At 50.0% G+C, this 17795-nt stretch overlaps 1 protein-coding gene across 2 annotated transcripts; it reads right to left on the bottom strand.

Annotated features, from left to right (window-relative positions):
* Positions 1-6352: 6352 nt before the first annotated feature.
* Positions 6353-15863, bottom strand: C15H10orf99 (chromosome 15 C10orf99 homolog). Of its 2 annotated transcripts, XM_027596728.2 has the most exons (4): positions 15706-15863; positions 13953-14042; positions 8098-8151; positions 6353-7194 (listed from the first exon to the last, which is right to left on the bottom strand). In XM_027596728.2, the coding sequence occupies exons 1-4, from the start codon at positions 15773-15775 to the stop codon at positions 7109-7111; spliced, it is 300 nt and encodes a 99-aa protein (XP_027452529.1). In that variant the 5' UTR covers positions 15776-15863; the 3' UTR covers positions 6353-7108. The 2 variants fall into 2 exon arrangements, with proteins under 2 accessions (XP_027452529.1, XP_027452530.1); XM_027596729.2 differs by lacking the exon at positions 8098-8151.
* Between the last annotated feature and the right edge of the window lie 1932 nt (positions 15864-17795).

Here is a 17795-nt window from a genome sequence, read left to right as displayed (position 1 = left end):
GGGGCACAAGGAGGTCACTTCAGGCCCAAGCTTGATCATGTCCCAGGATGGTCTTGGAAGGGTGTGTTCACAGACCGAGGAGACCCTTTGTGTGCCTCCTGGAGAGGCCTCCCTGCCTGGGGTCTTGATATTCCTCCGCAGGGGCCTTCATCAGAGCAGAACGTCACCTATGCCCCTGGGCCAGCCCTCCTTGATCTACTGTTAGCAAGAGATAGAGATTCAGGACAAGGAGATGAATCAGTAGTCCCAGAGTGTTGGGCAATTTTCAGGCCCATTTAATCAGAACCCTTCTCCTTGAATCCCCATGAGTTTGGCCCTTTGGCTGGAAAATGCACTTTATTTTTTTTTAAATATTTATTTGAGAGAGAGCACGCATGTGTGGGCAAGCTGGGGGAGAGGCAGACTGAGATGAGCAGACTCCCCGCTGAACATGGAGCCGACTGCTACCTGGGTCTCCATCTCAGGACCCTGAGATCAGGACCCTGAAATCACAGCCTGAGCCAAAACCAAGAGTCAGATGCTTAACTAACCGAGCCACCCAGGTGACCCTGGAAAATGCACATTAAATTGCACAGACATTTCTGTATCTTTCTGTCACAAAAGGCTGGGACAAGGCCAAAGCAAGTTTCCACAGGTCTCCATAGAGATAAGGAGACTGAGGCTTTCTGTGGATCACTCAGTGTGCTGGAGGCAGCAACGGTGTCCTGGGGCAAACATCTTGCCAGTGGGCTGAGCTTTCCCTGTGTCCTGTCTGCCTACTTCCTTATCACTTGACTTCTCTGGCCTCAGTTCAGTCAACAGACTTGCACTGGAGAGGGATACTGAAGGGGTACCCCCACATGTCGTGTGTGTGTGTGTGTGTGTGTGTGTGTATGTGTGTGTGTGTGTTGTCACCTCTATTATCTTGTGTAAGCAGTATGATCTCTTCTGATGCGATTGTCTCTGCTTTGGAAAAGAAGAAGTAAAGCACAGAGAGGGTAAGTCACTTGTCCATCTTCACACAGCCAGTGAGGGACAGAGCCTAGAGTCACATCCAGTTTGGGCCTGCTGCATAAAAAGTTGAAACTTTTGGTGGCAGAGGGAGATGACCATGAAGCTACTGAAGCTTCAGGGCCTGGGACCCTGGCTCACACGTCTCTTCTGTAGCCTTAATTTTATTTGCAGTTTATATATATATTTTTTTTCCTTAAAGGGGCCATCCCCCTTCAACTGTACAGGCTCAGATCTGCTAGAATGACTAGCTGTCCTGGTTTGCCTGGGACTGAGGGGGTTTCCAGGGATGTGGGACATTCAGTGCTAAAACTAGGAAGGTCTGGGGTAAACTGGGACAAGCGCGCCACTGTAGATCTATCCCTGTCCACAAAGCATTTGAGAACCTGGGAGAACAGCAGTTCTTCACGGAGATTCTCACCATGGTCTTGATCTTTAGCGCAGAGGAATGAGAGGCTCTGTGGAGGGCTCAGTGTATCATAAGCTGGGAAGGGCTCACCTCCTGTGAGACACAGAGCTTGGCCCTCACCTGCAGACCCTGGGCAGCCTCAGACACATGTCACCCTATCCTCCACATGTCTATTACCCCTGCAGGGTGACAAGCCCCCTCTTCTAAGGCCTCCTAGAGCCATGGCACCTGTAGTGAAACACCAAATCAGTTTCACCTCTCGGTCAGGTCTGACAGCGTTTCCTCAGGTAGATTGACAACAGCTGGTCCAGCTGTCAGTACGTGGGAATTCAAGTGTCAGCTGCCAGCCTGGCATGCGAGTGTGTTCTTCCTCCAGCTGCCACCACACCAACCCAGGCTCTTAGAACCTCTTTTCCCCTGTCTGATCTACCTGAATGTGCTAACCCATGATGCCTTGCTTGCTCATGCACACACTTAGACAGCTGTACACACACACACACAAGTTCTGGTCCCATTTGCACACTCATGCATGTAGACCATCTATGTGTGAATCCGTTCCCATCTCCTTGTGTAAACATGCATGCCCAGCACATGCACACCTGCACCAGGAGAAGTAGGGCAAGGAGCTCTCCAGGCCCCTAGTGCTGAGGATGTGGGGAACAGCAGGTGCCTGCTATTCAGGCTCATCTTCCTAAGGACCCTGACCCGGGAGGAGGAAAGGACAGGTCTCCAGCACTCTGATTCTGCCCTAGCTGTCTGAGATAAGACCATCTTGCAGACTGACCTCTGCCCCAGTACTGGGCATCCTGAACTGTTCTGTCCAGTTGCTGAGTTCCAGAACAACTGTTCGTGAGAGAGCAGCCCTTGTCCAGGGAGGGATTTGGTACGGAGCATGAAGGCATAGGGTCAGGGGATCCCAGTAGGGCTGCATGTACACTCTCTGGACGTGACTGTGAGGCCCATTTATCCCAGGCCAGGTAAGGTCCGGACGACTGTCCTCTGTGGTTGTGGGCCTCAGGGTGTACCCACCTGGCTGGAAGTTGGGAATCTCTTGCCACAGCAGTGGGCTCTGGGGTTAGTGGCTAAGGGGCCTGGGAGCCTGGGACACCATCTACTCTGAAATGTGGCCTTCCCTGTCCCCTTGCTCTGTCCAGGCCAGGTGTAGGGTGGCTGTCTCTGTTTCCTCTGACATGTAGATGGGATTCCTCCCCTATCTGTCTAAGGCACTGCCTGTCCCCCTAACCGAGGTACTAGGCACGAGTCTGGGGCTGACAACTGTTTTCCAGTACCCATCTAGTTGGCACTAGTACCCACTTGTTTGGACTCCTGGGTTGTGATGCTGGCTCTTGGTCAGTGACACTCGGCAGAAGCTCCAACCCGATGTTGCCTGTCTTCACCCCATAGTACTCTGCTTTGTCATCCAGCCTGCCTCCTGGCTGAGTCTAGGTAGGGGACACAGCAAAGAATGTCTTCTCCTCCAGAAGGGTTTTTTCCTCTGGCATCTTCTGTCCCCAAGTGAAAGTGGTCCCTGATTGGGACATTGACAGGGTCTTTAAAAGACTTTAGTGCTTCAATCTGTCTGCTTTGGTATCTCCTGCCGAGTGAACCATTTAGGGCAGAGACCATGTCATGCATAGGTTTCTTCAGTATCTACATAGGGCTTGTCACATAGTAGGTCCTCAGTGGGTAGTTGTTGACCAGCTGAAGGTGTAACTGAATAAATGAATGCATGAAGAGGTCCCTGATGATGTCATGAGTCTTGCTTCCTGGTCCTAGTCAGCAGCTAATCCTCTGCATGCCTTTGACATGCTTCCTCCCCACTCCATCCTTCCTTAAGTTGAGAGACTGGAGTAGCCAAGGGCCATCCACTGAAATGCCTGCTGAGCCAGGCAGGAGGCTAGTGTGTGTGAAGAGGCTGAGTGACAGGCAGCAGGGAGTGGTGGAGACTGCCGCACATGGATACATGTTCATATCCACAGTGTCTCGAAACACTGAGTACAACAAGCAAAATGGCTGCCTTTTGATGTGGAAAAGAACCTATTTTTCTGTTCTGCTCTCTTGTGACTTGACACCTCCCATCTTCTGGTTCACACTTTGCAAATCCTGAGGGGCAGTGCAGTTTGGCAGACTAAACAACCCATGAGCCAAAGATCTTTTCCAGAGATGGAGCTGTTGATAACAAGTCTGCCAGATGCCTCTGGACCTGTCCACGTGGTACAAGGCTGCTAGTAAACAGGCAAGGTCCAGCCACTGCTTGGGGCAGCAGACTAGAACCCTGGACACATTCCTACCCTAGAAGTTTTATGATGCTTCCAAGACGGGGGAAAAGGGCTGTGGAGTCAGTCAGGGGAGTCATGTGGGGGATATGTGACCATTATCCAGCCAGGGCATGGCCTCTGCAGCGTACCAGAAGGTTGTCTATTCTGCCCAGTTTGCCCAGAAATCAGCTCGGAGCTGAGTCAGCAGAACAGGTGAGCACGCAGCGCTGTAGAGTGCATGTGGATAGCTGGGGATGAAATCAGTCCAGGAGGACCCAATCCTGAATGGCGGTGGGGACGGGGGAGAGACCTGGATCCGTCTAGTTTGGTGGAAGCGGATCTGTGACCACAATTCGGCTTCTATTTCAGAGCCAGGCACTTCTCGTTTTATTAGTCTCCCCAGTAGCCCGCTGGCAGTCAGGCAGTGAGCCTCATTTTACAGGTGGGGAATCTGGGGCTCCAGGAGGTCACCTGACCTCCCCGATATCACCCAGTAGGCACCTGACAGGCCCCTCATTTGAACCCACATCTGTGAACCCTGTGCTCTGTCACCTACGCCACGTGTCCCACGCAGCCAGGGTGTTGCCATGGGGACCGCATACTTTCCCTAGTGACACCAGAGCCAGCTGCCACCCGGTCTAGGTTCTTCAGGGAGTCAATTAAGGGCAAACTACGAGTTCAAGTTTTATAAATTCAAGTCACTTCTAGATGTATGGAATCCTCATGGGATCCCCAGTAGCCTTGAATAAACTTATTCATCGGACGTTCCCTGTAGACCCAATCTACCCTTCGAGGGTAAAGTTCTTCCACCAAATTTAAAAGCTCGTGTTGCAACTTCTGGAGGTGACATTCCACAGGGGAGAGAGTGGGAAGGAAAGGTTTTGGCCTTTGGCCAGCCTCCAGCTCTGCATGGGAATCTCTGCTTGGGAGCGGGTCTCAGGCTTTCCCTCACTTCCCAGAGGGAAGAGAGATGGGGCGGGGTTGGGGGGCAGGCAGGAGCAGGGTCCTCAGCTCCCTTTTGTGCCTCCCACCTTTGGCCTGGGCTGCTCCGAGGGGCTGGTGTCCCTGGAAGGTCCCTTTGCGTCATTGCCCGTCCTACCTGAGGCTGGTCCCCCGTAGCCAGGGGCTGTGAGCTGCAGGGACTGCATTCCTGCCCCACAGACAGCCTCCTCCTTTTCCCAACGGCTGGCTGTGTCCTTTTATTTGTGTATATTAAGTGACAGGTCTTTCCTGCCCACAAAGAAGCTGAGGCTCCTGCTTTCCTGAGCATAAGGCTAGACGTGGTTCAGTGGTCGGACACACAGCCTCTGAATTGTTCTTCCTGGCTGACCCTCAAGCACGCATGTTTAGTTAGGTGTGAGTGTTTTCTTTGCCTTTTCTGTCTGTGTGTTGCAGGGTGGGGTGGAAGGAGAAGTACTGCGGACGAGGATGTGGAATACTCAGCGGTCCCGCTGCTGGTCATGGTGCCCCTTGCCGAGGGAGTTCCTGGCGAGGGTCTGACCCAGCACGGGGATGTTCACCGTGGACCTGTCTCCATAGTCCACCCAGCCACCGAGTCTCTAAGGCCACTCCACTGCTGCTCAGAACCCCTCTAATTCCTCTCCTCTGTGCCTTGCCCATGGCTCTGCCTTAGTTCTAGCTCATTCCATCTCCTCCTCGTGGCCCTTCCTGTCTGCATTCCCTCCTGCTTGCAAATATGTCTTCTCCAGCTGGAACTCTCCCCTAACTCAGCTCAAGCGTCAGCTCATCTTTTCCCTCCCTCTCCTGTGCCTAGCCCTCTGTTTCTGCCCTGGTGCTCACACCCCGGTGCTTCTCAGCCCTCAGGGACCGCATTTGTACATGTCTGAGCCTCAGAACCTAGCACTGTCTGACCATGGTCCTCCCCCTGGGAATGGGTGAGTGAGTGAACGAGCCAGCCCATGAACGCAGCCTCTGAATGGAAGTGGAAGATTTGGCCGACGACAAGGTAAGGGCTCTGGCTGGCCCTGGGACTGCTGTCCCCAAAGCCCCGTGCCAGAGAACCTCTGCCCACCAGCCTTGCTCCTGGTTGGCCTGGCACTCGCAGACACGGTGCTGGGGGCGGCGTGGGGAGGGGCTTCTCACCTTGCTGGGAGAATCAGCTAAGAAGGTAGCTTTACAGAGAGATAAGCCTCTTAGACCTGGGCCATCTGTTGCCTCTGAGCCACAGCCCCGCAGCCCTGGCTCATCGTGGGCAGAAGCTCAGCCCCGGGGGGAGGGCAGGGAAGGCAGGGACTTCTTGAACCGAGCCCCTCTGTGTGCCCTTTGTGGGCCCTTTACATCCATTTGTGTGCAGGAGCCCCATGTCAGCCCTCTGAATGGGTCCTGGGCTCTGCATTTTATAGAAAAGGTAACTGACTCGCCCAGGTCACACAGAAAATCCCGGGTAGGCCTGGGACTTGAGTCCTGGTGTGTCGGACCAGGACCTTTGCTATTATTGTTAGTAGTGCCCAGATCCCCTTCTCAGAGTTAGATTTTGCTGTGATGAAGGGCAGCCTGCAAGCAGGGGCTTCGGGGCACGGGTCTCCTCTAGCAGAAAGTTGTGGCTCAGACCCCCATTGCTGACTTTCTCAAACTGGGATGTGCCACACATTTTGTGTATCTTCTTATTTATTATTTGTGTGCTTGAGTGTTCTTTCCAGCAGACCCACATCAGGAAGTTAGGAAGGGGTTCCTTCAGGGACCATCAGACATGGAACGGTTAGAGGTTCTGTGTATCTCGGGACAGCTGAGCCTCTACAGACTTGGTCGCTGCTCTTGGGGGCCTGTTATCCTGCACCCTAGTAGGCTCGGAAGTGTCTGGACTTGCAGCTGCCACATGGTACAGTGGAATTTTGACCGTCAGCACTGTAGGGGTCAGGTGGGAACTGAGACTAGTGGGCTGAGCCTGAGTAATTCTGAAAGTTGGTGGCACGATTGGGACTGGCATCTGGAATTCCAGAACTTTCTCAGGGCCCTTCCTGCCCAAGGTGAAGCCCTCCAACCTCCCAGTTCATTGCCATGAAGGTTGAAAAGGGTAGTGAAACCCACTGATGCCAGGGTCTTCCCTGGAGGGTTTTTTCTCTCTGAACTTTACATCTCTGAAGTCAGCATGAACCCAGAGAAGCTAACTTACTTGTTCAAGGCCCCACAGCAAGACAGGCATTCCAGAGTTTTGACCTTTGTATTCATGTTGTGGTTTTCAGAAAATTCTGGTTCAGGCTTTTCGAAAAGGCAGAATGAGCACAGTCAACACGGCGGGCAAGAATTGTTGTGTCTTTTAAGAGAAGAGACTCATGGTTCATGGGCAGAAGCTTCCATGGGCCAAAGCTCTTGACATCTTTGCCATCACCCCCAGCTTCAAGAGGAGCATCCTGGCAGAACCTGAGACTTCTGGATGCCTCGGGCACTGGGCATGAGGGTCTCAGCTGTGTTCAGCCTTGTCTGGAGAGTATTAAACTTGCGGGAGAGCCCCAGGTACCACCCAAATGCGGGACTCTGGCTTGAACTTACACAGTCTGCAGATCTTCACGTGGCGCCCTGGGAAGGGACAGACAAGACAAGAGCCAGAGGGGCAGGCAGAGTGGGGGTGGAGAATGGAGAGAACACAATTAAGGTTCATTTCTAGGCACAAAGAGTTTTTAAAAATCAAGGCGAGAATCAGAGCTTATCTCCTTCCTGGAGACCCAGAAGGAGACCTTTCATGGCAAACATGATTGGCTCAGTTTATTTTAGTCCCATCAGGAAGAAATCTGATTTACCGGCAGAAGATGGAGGGAAGGTGGCTTATGCCCTAAACTAGCTCTGTCAAGAGCACAGTCCACTAAATTTGAGGGGTTTGGGAGGCCTGTTTTTGATGGCTATGGTAGGAGGGTCTGCCCACATGTCCTCGCAGACCCTCAGACCCCTCGGGCTGTCTCCTCCCAGAGAGCATGTTGCAGACAATGTGTGTCTCAAAGCTATGTTTACATCTTGACAGACCAGTCCCACTTATGGGAGGAATAATCCACAAGAAAAAACCCTGCATGCATCAAACTGTTCTTTATAGTTTGGTTTCGGATACCAGAAACAAATTTCTGAAAACAAGCTGAATATTCTATGGTGGAGAAATAGTAAGTTAATAATGGTATCTTATGATGGAAAATGGTTAGCAGTGATAAAACCTGTGATTATGAAGACTAGGTAGCAACAGGAAGAAACATACTCAGGGTGTAATGTTAATTTTAACATAAAAAAATGAGATACAATAAAAATTAAACATGGCTGCATTAAAAAAAAGAAATACAAATGAATGGGGAGAGTTACTAAATTGCTGTGATGAGATTATTCTTTTTTTCTCCTTCTGTTTCCAGATTATTACTATGTGCAAGGTGGTGTGAGAGTTGACAACGTAGAATCTGGAACGAGAGTGTTTGGATTCAAAGCCCCAGCTCTACCACTTACCAGCTGGGTGACCTTCAACCAGTGACTTAACCTCTCTGTGCTTTGGCTCCTCATCTGTAAAAATGGGGGCAGTATTAGTATCTAACTCTTAAGATTATTGTTGAGTTAGCAGATATAAGTGCTATACAATAATTGCTGTATAACAACTGGCTATAAAAATAAATTTAATTATCATAACTTATTAATGGCCTCATGTCTTAATCATAAATCAGTGCTAGTATTGGTGTGTTTTTTTTTCTTCCTATTTGAAAGTGCTTTCATCTTCCAAATAGAATTGTCACAGTAATATACAGTATAAAGTACTCTTTTCTATTAATATCATGTTGCAAGCTTTTTTCATCAGTGTTTCTGATGAAGGACCATGATTTCCTCAACCCTGCTTCCACCCCCTGTCTGTGCCCCTCAGATCCCTAAGACTCTCTTCTCTGGCTCCTACAACAAATACAGCAGTTGACTTATTGCAAATATAGTTGCAATTCTCCACCCTGTTTTTTTTTTCCCCTTTAAATTTTTTAATTGTTATGTTAATCACCATACATTACATCATTAGTTTTTGATGTAGTGTTCCATGATTCATTGTTTGTGCATAACACCCAGTGCTCCATGCAGAACGTGCCCTCTTTAACACCCATCACCAGGCTAACCCATCCCCCCACCCCCCTCCCCTCTAGAACCCTCAGTTTGTTTTTCAGAGTCCGTCGTCTCTCATGGTTCATCTCCTCCTCCGATTTCCCCCCCTGCATTCTTCCCCTCCTGCTATCTTTTTTTTTCTTAACATATATTGCATTATTTGTTTCAGAGATACAGATCTGTGATTCAACAGTCTTGCACAATTCACAGCGCTCACCATAGCACATACCCTCCCCAACGTCTATCACCGAGCCACCCCATCCCTCCCACCCCACCCCCACTCCAGCAACCCTCAGTTTGTTTCCTGAGAGTAAGAATTCCTCATATCAGTGAGGTCATATGATACATGTCTTTCTCTGATTGACTTATTTCGCTCAGCATAATACCCTCCAGTTCCATCCACATCGTTGCAAATGGCAAGATCTCATTCTTTTTGATGGCTGCATAATATTCCATTGTATATATATACCATATTTTCTTTATCCATTCATCTGCCGATGGACATCTTGGCTCTTTCCACAGTTTGGCTATTGTGGACATTGCTGCTATGAACATCGGGGTGCATGGACCCCTGCGGATCCCTACATTTATATCTTTGGGGTAAATACTCAGTAGTGCAATTGCTGGGTCATAGGGCAGCTCTATTTTCAACTGTTTGAGGAACCTCCATACTGTTTTCCAGAGTGGCTGCACCAGCTTGCATTCCCACCAACAGTGTAGGAGGGTTCCCCTTTCTCCGGATCCCCGCCAACATCTGTTTTTCCTGACTTGTTAATTTTAGCCATTCTGACTGGTGTGGGGTGGTATCTCATTGAGGTTTTGATTTGGATTTCCCCGATGCCAAGTGATGTTGAGCACTTTTTCATGTGTCTGTTGGCCATTTGGATGTCTTCTTTTCTCCACCCTGTTTTTGCAATGCAAATTTGTAGCTGCTCCCACCAAGATATGGGGTCTATTTCTCTGCTCCTTCAATCTGGGCTGTCCTGGTGACTTGCTTTGGCCAATTGAATGCAGTGGAGATAAAGGTGGGCCAGTTCTGAGGCCTTGAGAGGCCTTGGGTGCTCTCACTCACATAGATGGAACCCTGCAGCTTCTGTGAACAAGTTTGGGCTAGCCTGTTGGAGGACAAGAGACCATGTGGAAGAGGGTCCAGGTGCCTGACTGAGACCATCCCAGCCTTGCAGATCACTGACCCCTAAACATGTGAGAGAGCCCCGCCAAGATCAGCAGAGTGGTGTATACAACCCTTGGAAGAATGAATAAGCCCAGCTAATAGTTGAAGAACTGCTCAGCTGACCTGTCGATTCATGGCAAATAAGAAATACATGTTGCTTTGGGTCACTGAAGTTGGGAGTGTTTTTTGTTGTTGTTGTTGTTGTTGTTTTTGTTTTTAAAGATTTTATTTATTTATTTGAGAGAGAGAATGAGATAGAGAGAGAGCATGAGAGGGGAGAGGGTCAGAGGGAGCCGACTCCCCGCTGAGCAGGGAGCCTGATGTGGGGCTCGATCCCGGGACTCCAGGATTATGACCTGTGCTGAAGGCAGTCGCTTAACCAACTGAGCCACCCAGGTGCCCTGTTTTGTTTTGTTTTTAAGATTTTATTTATTTGAGGGAGAGATAGTGAGAGAGAGCATGAGCAAGGGTTGGGGCCAGTGGGAGAGGGAGAAGCTGGCTCCCCACTGAGCAGGGAGCTCAATGCGGGGCTTGATCCTAAGACTTGGAAATCATGACCTGAGCCGAAGGCAGACGCTTAACCCACTGAGCCACCCAGGTGTGCTGGGAGTGTTTTGTTATGCAGCTATGGCTAATGGATATAATCCCAAGGAGTGAGGCTACTGATATGAGAGCCTCTGATTGACTGACCCACTGGACAGGATGGACGGGGCACCCTCTTCACCTCCTCCCTTCCACGGTCCATGATACTGGCTCTGTATCCACCCAGGTGTCACCCAAAGTTGCCAAAACGCTCAAGTCATCACACTGGTGGTCCTCAATGGGTAATCTTTGTCTCTGTGGTTTGGGCCCCTTCCGGAAGACGAGGACAACCCCATGGTAGGGGAGAAATCTCTCTGGGCCCCTTCCACCCCGTCTCCCACTCTGGGTCAAGTAATTTTGTTTGTCTTCAAAACAGGGAGGGTGGCATGCAGCTCTTGGGTCCCAGGCAGTCTGTGGGAGGGGCAGGTACACGCTCAGGCTCCAGGGGTCTTCTAAAAAGACCTCCCCAGCCTTCCCCAGAGCTTCCTTACCAACCACCTCAGGACACTTGGATGGAAGGTGACATGACAAAGGCCCCAGGTGGGTCCTAAACAACTGTCATTCTGCCCCCTGCCTCACCCTGATGCCCCTCAAGTGCGAACAGAGTTCACAAACTGAACACTCCATTAAAAAAAAAAAATGCTGTTATAAAAAGAAAAAAAAATGCTGCTGTGACATGTTGCTATAGAGATTTATACACACTTTTCAGATACTTTGGAAAAGCTTTTTTTTTTTTTTTTTTTTTAGCAAATTGGTAAATGTGGTAAATTCAGCAAATTGGCCATTCATTCAGCCCATTGATTTTGGGTGTTGGTTTTGTGGAACTGACCCAGAGTCCTGTGCCTGCCACTTTCCGTCATGCCCACGGGCCTAGCACTGCACTTGCATATGAAGCTAGGCTCCGGAAAGACATGTGAGATTGAAGAGTCATCGTGCTGGTGTATGTGTGTCATAGCTGAGTGTGTCAGCTCGGGGACATCCTCTAGGCACACTCGGTTATTTTCTCTTTGGACAGACAGGTGTACAGACGCTCTCATATATCAGGGAACCTGAGTACAGAGGCCAAATTCCCCGAGCTTGGCACCCCCAGCCCCTCTGCTGTTGATTACGTGGCATTGAGTAAGTCCCAAGATCAGGCAGGGGAAAATGGCGGGTGGAACCACCAAGCTTGGGCTTAGGCTTTGGTTTTCAGCGTGGAAATCACTGGCCTCCTGCTTCAGGTGCGCTGGCAGGGCTCTGCCTTCCTCCATAGCAAGAGCAGGATGTGTTTATGGGGTACTCGGTGCCAGGCTAACACCTGGCTTTATAGTCACGACCTTGCTGACTCCTTACCAGAGCCTGGCATGGTAGATTCTAGTATCATACCCTTTCACAGGTGAGGAGACTGAGGCTTAGCAGAGCTGGGTGACCTGCTCAAGAGCACGCAGCTAGCAGGTGGTGGAGCTGGGATTCCAACCCAGAAGGTGCTCTGCTTTGGGGAAATCTGAGGTCTTGGGCATGCACGTGTCTTCCTAAGCTCGCCACAGGAAACCTGCTCTCTATGCAGGAGGCAGTTTGTTGCAGTGGAAAGAGGTAGACAGAGCTGAGCTCCTGGCTCTGCATCAGATTCTTTCTGAGCCTCAGTTTCCTAATCTGTAAAATGGGGACAATGTTTCCCTGGAGGTGGTTCCAAGGATTTAAATGAGATTATATAATAAGGACCCAATAAAAAGGTTTGTTTTGCTCTTTTCGTTCAAAGTTATTTGCAAGTTTCTGCAATAGAATTAAAATAGATATATATATAATAAAATTTAAAATATATATATGTATGTGTATACACACACACACACACACACACACACACACACACTAAAGGAAATCTGGGGTCAACATGGAAGTCACGCACCTAGATTATTTTAAAGTGTTGAGTGACTAACGAAACAGCTGCCTTTGTACTGTGCACAAGGAGTTAACCTGGCTGTGGTTCCTAGGAACTGTGTGTGTGCGTGCACATGTGTGCATGTGTGTGTGTGTATGTGTGCACATGTGTGTGCACATCCTTAACTTCTTTTTACTGCCTGTGAGTGAGTCCATCCTGGGGAGGGGTTTGGGGATAAACTCACTCAGCAGGGAGGGACTCTACCTCTCTCTGCCTACAGTTTTGCCTTATTTATTTCATGGAAACACTGCCCCTCCTCCATGGGGCTGGGGTCTCAGCAGGGAGCAGAGCTCCAGTCAGTCAGTCAGTGACTTACTCTCACCTGTCCTGGGCGGGTGCTTCACACCTGGGTCCAGTGTGCGAGAACTGGTTATTTTTATCCCGCCCCAGCTGGATGTGATGCCAGTTTGGAAGGAGGGGCTGTCAGCTTCTCCAGAGAAGAGGCCTGAGGCTAAGCTGTGCTGTCTCCCTCCCTTCCTCTCCTTCATACCCAAGCTCCCCTGGCACAGGACTCCAGTAGTTGGCTGGGGGGCAGGTTGGAGGCTCTGACTCTGGTCGTGGGCTCCCTGCACCATGGTCCCAGAGGAGCCAGCATGGCTGGGGCCTTCTCAGACCCCTGGGAGGGGCCTTAGGCTGCAGACAGTGGGGGGCAGGGGCCCTGGATTAGTATCAGGCCTGCTGGCTCGAGGCTCAGCAGCTTTCCCCAGGGGCTCTGCCTGCCCCAGGCTGTAGGGCCCTCCTACCAAAGGCGAGTAAAAGTGTAGGAATGCTAACTTCACACCTGGGCCAGGCAATTCTCATGCTCCAGCAGGCCCCCAGCCTAGGTCAGTGCTGGGAACTGGGGGCGTGCAGCCCCCCTTGGGCCTGTCTCCCTCAGCATCCAGTGCCCCCATTCCGCCCAGGCCTTGTGGGCGAGGGCAGTCTTGTTCCTCCAGGCCTCACCCTGGTATGGAGCCCAGCTCTCCTCCTCCAGCCGGGCTACTGGGACTCGTGCTGACTGCCTGCATCCTGGGACTCTCTGAACCTGTGAGTTCCATCCCTGTATTGGTCCCCTTTCCTCATGTGCCAACTCCCGAGGCCAGTCCTGCCTTGGTTAGTAGCTTCCGTGAACACCTCCCGATGACTCACCAGCCTCTCGGTCTTCCATGGCCCCCTCTTGCCCATCTCAGGCCCCTACGCCGGCTGCTTCCCCTGCCCGAACCCTCCCCTCCACATTCCTCCTTCCGGCTCCTTGCCTTTCTTCAGGTCTCAAATGTGGCCTCCCCGACGCCTCCCACCCAGGGTAGGGGGTGTTCCCAGTAACATTTTCAAATCACATTCTGTTCTTTCTCTCGACAGAAAGTATTTGGTTTAAAATGATTACTTCTTTGACTTTGTTTTGGGGGGGAGGGGCTGGTTCCCCCCATTAGACTGGAAGTTCCATGAGGCCAAGGTCACATCTGCTGTGGCCCCTCCGTGTCAGGCACGGCTGGGGGCTGACCCGCATATACCACCTGTCCCACGGCCCCCCCAGAACGTCTTCTTACCATCTGGACAGGGTGTGGTGCTTACCTTTCTGGGTCGTCAGGGCAGGGCTAGGAACTCGGGAACAGCAGAGCCTGCGTTTCCTGGGCTTGCTAAGATGACTAGAATTCTTTCTCCCTGAGGGTGGACACAGAGGGGCAGAGACCCTTCCTTAGCAAGTCTGGGGACATCATGGGGTTGGGTCTGTGAAGGAATGACTTGAATGAGCCTCTGCTCCCAGGATGCTGGGGTCAGGAGTATTTATTCAAGGAAACTCAGGATGCGCCAGGCTAGGGGAGAGCTGGGCGGAGGTGGGGGGTAGGGGGAAGGGTGGGCCTGGAGGTGATTTTTTTTTTCCAGAGATAACAAAGTTAGTGTGGGCAGATCCTGTCTTCCTCACGTTCCTGTCCAAAAAACAGCACCGTCACTCAAAGTGTCTATGCCTGTTGACCTAGTAATCTCCCTTTGGCAATCTAGCCTAAGGAAATAATCTTAAATACAAGACGTGTTTTATATACACATATGCTTTTTTACTACATGCTTAAAATAGTGCAACGTTGTGAACCATCTAAATGTCTAAGCATGAAATTCATCATAGCACATTCACTTGATGGCAAGTTATACCTCAAAATATTACTTAAAATATTACTAAAATAACACTACGTTGAAGCCTATGCCAGGGACATTCCTAAATGGATTGGAAACTTTATGCAGAAAAGTATTTATCTTCAATGAGTTGTCATTAAGGTAATAGTGGCAACCTCTCACAATGTCCCCAAATTAGAGGTCTGACAGATTGCACTGCTTTGGACTGTGTTGATGAGGAATTCTAATCACTGTTTTCCATATTACATATGCAGCAAATGTTCATGACAGAAACTTTAGAAAACAAATACTTCCTATAATCTTACAGCTCAGAGATGATTGCTGTTGACATTCTGGTGTAAATGCTTCCAGAATAATTTCAATCATAAGTATTTTTGGTGATTATAATAATACAGTGATAAACAAAGAGATACAACATTGAACATATAGAGATATATTAATTTCAAAAAAATGCTTGCCTGCAATATAAAAAGAAATAAAATGTTGAACATGGTTATTCTTGAGTCATGAAAGTATAGGTGTTTTTCGCCCCACCTATGTCCATATCCCCCACTCCAATAAATGTTAAAATCACCATAATTGCTAAAAATAATAATAGCAATAATAATAATAAATGGGCAATGTCTAGAGGGGTAGGCAAGAGAAAAAGCTCAAAATAGCTACTTGAAACAATAAAGGCAGAAGAGCTAAATACTCATATCCACAGAGGTGCAAGGAATATCTCCCCAATTTGCAAACACACACATGCTAACCCGGTCTGCTGCATTGGCTGCACGTGGTTGCTGCACATAAGATCTGGGGATGTTCAGACTCAGTCTACTAATTCATTCATTCATTTACTCAACGCAAATGTACTGTCCTGCAAGCGTGATACACCTACACGAGAGTGGCTCCAGCGTTTCTAGCTTGGTAGGATTCAGGTGCACAAATCAATCTTGCCGGGAGGTTTTATGCTTGCGGTAAACACATCACTTTCTACATAGCTTGTGTGTGTGTTTAGGGGAGCTGGGGCTGCAGATGTAGATTGGGGGGTGCTGCCACTGTGGAAAGAGGTGCTACAGATTTAGGAGTGATAGCCTGTCTTCCCAGGCCCAGGACTGCCTCCTGGGGGTCCTGCCCTCCCACATTTCCTGATTCCAACCTTCCCAGGCCCTACATTCTCCTCGAGAGCCAGCACCCCGGGAGATGGCCCTACCTTCCACGAAGAAGATGGAGAAGCAGAGGAGCAAGATGCAGAGCAGCCTGGAGACGACTAGAAACCTCATGGTGGGGTGGCCGGAACCTCACGTCGTGGGGAGACAGCTGTGCCGCAAAGGTCCTCCTAGGGCCACCTCAGATGTTTATAGGGTGATACAGTAAGGTGTTTCCCAATGGGCAGGGCACCAGCAGCCTTGGAATTCTCATAAAGGGTAGAGTCAGCCGCTCCCAAGAGGAAAAAAACAGCTTTTCGAGAAGGTGAGAGTATTTAGTGAACTGTAGCACACAGAGCTATTAAATGCCCAGCCCTGGGAACTCCTGGCGCTAGCCTCGGTGGTCAGAGCAGGAAACTCCCATCAGGGAAGGGCCACTTCCTGGTGTTGAAGGTTAACTTTTAGTGTCAGTAATCATGCCATCAAACACAGATCTTCCTGCTCATTCCTAAGATGGGGCAGGGAGGGCCATAAAACCCTTTGAAAAGCCTCAGGGAAGAGTCTCAAGCAATCCATGAAATGTAGGGAGCAGAGAGCCTGGAATCAGAAGAACTGGGTTTGAGTTCTTGCTTTGCCATCTAACGGCAGTGTGACCTTGGACTTGTCATTAAATGCCTCTGAGTCTGCTTCCCATTTGTGAGATGGACACCAGCCTGAATGAGCACACATGTGTGAGGGGCCACGGGTGACACGATGGATACTGATAGAGCTGTGAAGGAGGTGGGGCTGCAGCTGTACCTTAACAGATGTTTAGGATGAAATGAAAAGGTGCTTCAGGTATAGGATCAGCCTGAGCAAGTGTATGGAGGAAGGAAACACTTCACAAGGACAGGCATAGGGCAGAGTCCACCATCGTCACCTACTCACTGGACATATTCTGTGGGCTAGGTCGTGCACAGGGGACGCAGAAGGCACTGTGCCTGGCCCCAGGGAGCCTCTGTTGGTGGAGGCAGCTGTGCAGATACACAGAATTTGTGTTTGCCCTTGTGGTATCATGTCCATCAGTCCTGCGCCCTAATGAGTGTGCCCTTCTAACCAACCTACTGGTTATCTGGTTTCCATTTTCCAAGGACACATGGGAAGATGCCAGTATCTGGTTCCACTGCCCAGGGTCTTGCTGGTTCCTGGCAGCCAATGCAGACATTCCCTGCTGCCCGACACTGGCCAATGGGGTGCTTCACTGGCCCTCCTCTCTGGCCAGAGATTAGAGACACGATTTAAACCACATGCTCAGATAGCTTGGTGAGCAAATGGGTAGTTGGGGATGTTTTCTGAAAGTCAGCTTTTATGCATTTACAAAAACTGTAAAGCAATTCACACAAAGAAACAGGTTGGGCCACTGGGCTTAAGGACCATATGTTATGTCATGTGAGTCACCTGCCCAGCCCCTGCCTGATTCCCTTTCTAAGCTGTGTTCTGAGCAGGCAGTGGCTGTGCCAGAGGGTGTGGTCGGGAAAACCCTGGGGGGCCGACCAGGGACAAGTCAGGGACTGGAGCCTAGGAGAGACTTCTGAGCAGCCACTGTGGGAAAGAGGGCTGGGAAGAAGGTGGGACTGGTCCTGAGGCTGCACTTGCCAGCCAGCACCCTGTTCTTACTCAGATTGCACGTTACAGGTCCATAAACTCCACACGGTTTTCTAAAGACGTTTCTTGAAATTAGAACTGCATCTGTGGTCCACATCAAGGACTATTACCACTATTTTATTTGTTTTTATGTGAGGTCATTTGGGGTGCCACCATCAAGTTCTCTGCACAACAGCCTACCTTTGGCTGCCACCCACCCATTACCTGTTGTTGTTGTAACAGGTAATTTTTGCTTTTGGCAAACTATCAGCAGAGGAGAAAAGAGCAACCTCCTGCTCAAGGGGGCAGGGATTCAGCCAAATCTTAAAGCTGAACTCTAATTGCTGAGCAATGGTGCAGACCTTAGACTCTCAGCTAGTAAAGAGGGAGATTTGTCTGGATCCACTGGCCTTGGGTAATTCTCCCCGGCCTCTCAGCCCCGCAACTGTGGAGCCAGAAACAGATGTTAGGTTCTCAACACAGCTTTTTTCTCACCACAGATCACAGATCAGGGCCAGAAGAACTGGCTATC

Source organism: Zalophus californianus, chromosome 15 (genome assembly GCF_009762305.2).
Source record: "Zalophus californianus isolate mZalCal1 chromosome 15, mZalCal1.pri.v2, whole genome shotgun sequence".
NCBI classification, from domain to species: domain Eukaryota; kingdom Metazoa; phylum Chordata; class Mammalia; order Carnivora; family Otariidae; genus Zalophus; species Zalophus californianus.
This window is presented reverse-complemented; position numbering and strand designations above follow the sequence as displayed.

What these genes read in the sequence shown, in the direction of transcription:
- C15H10orf99 (XM_027596728.2), bottom strand. Translation starts at nt 15,775, where the DNA reads ATGAGGTTTCTAGTCGTCTCCAGGCTGCTCTGCATCTTGCTCCTCTGC. An exon ending in CTCCATCTTCTTCGTGGAAG is followed by an intron (nt 14,043 to 15,705) that starts GTAGGGCCATCT and finishes GTCCACCCTCAG; the next exon opens with GGAGAAAGAATTCTAGTCAT. An exon ending in GGTTGAAGGTCACCCAGCTG is followed by an intron (nt 7,195 to 8,097) that starts GTAAGTGGTAGA and finishes GTCCCTTCCCAG; the next exon opens with GGCGCCACGTGAAGATCTGC.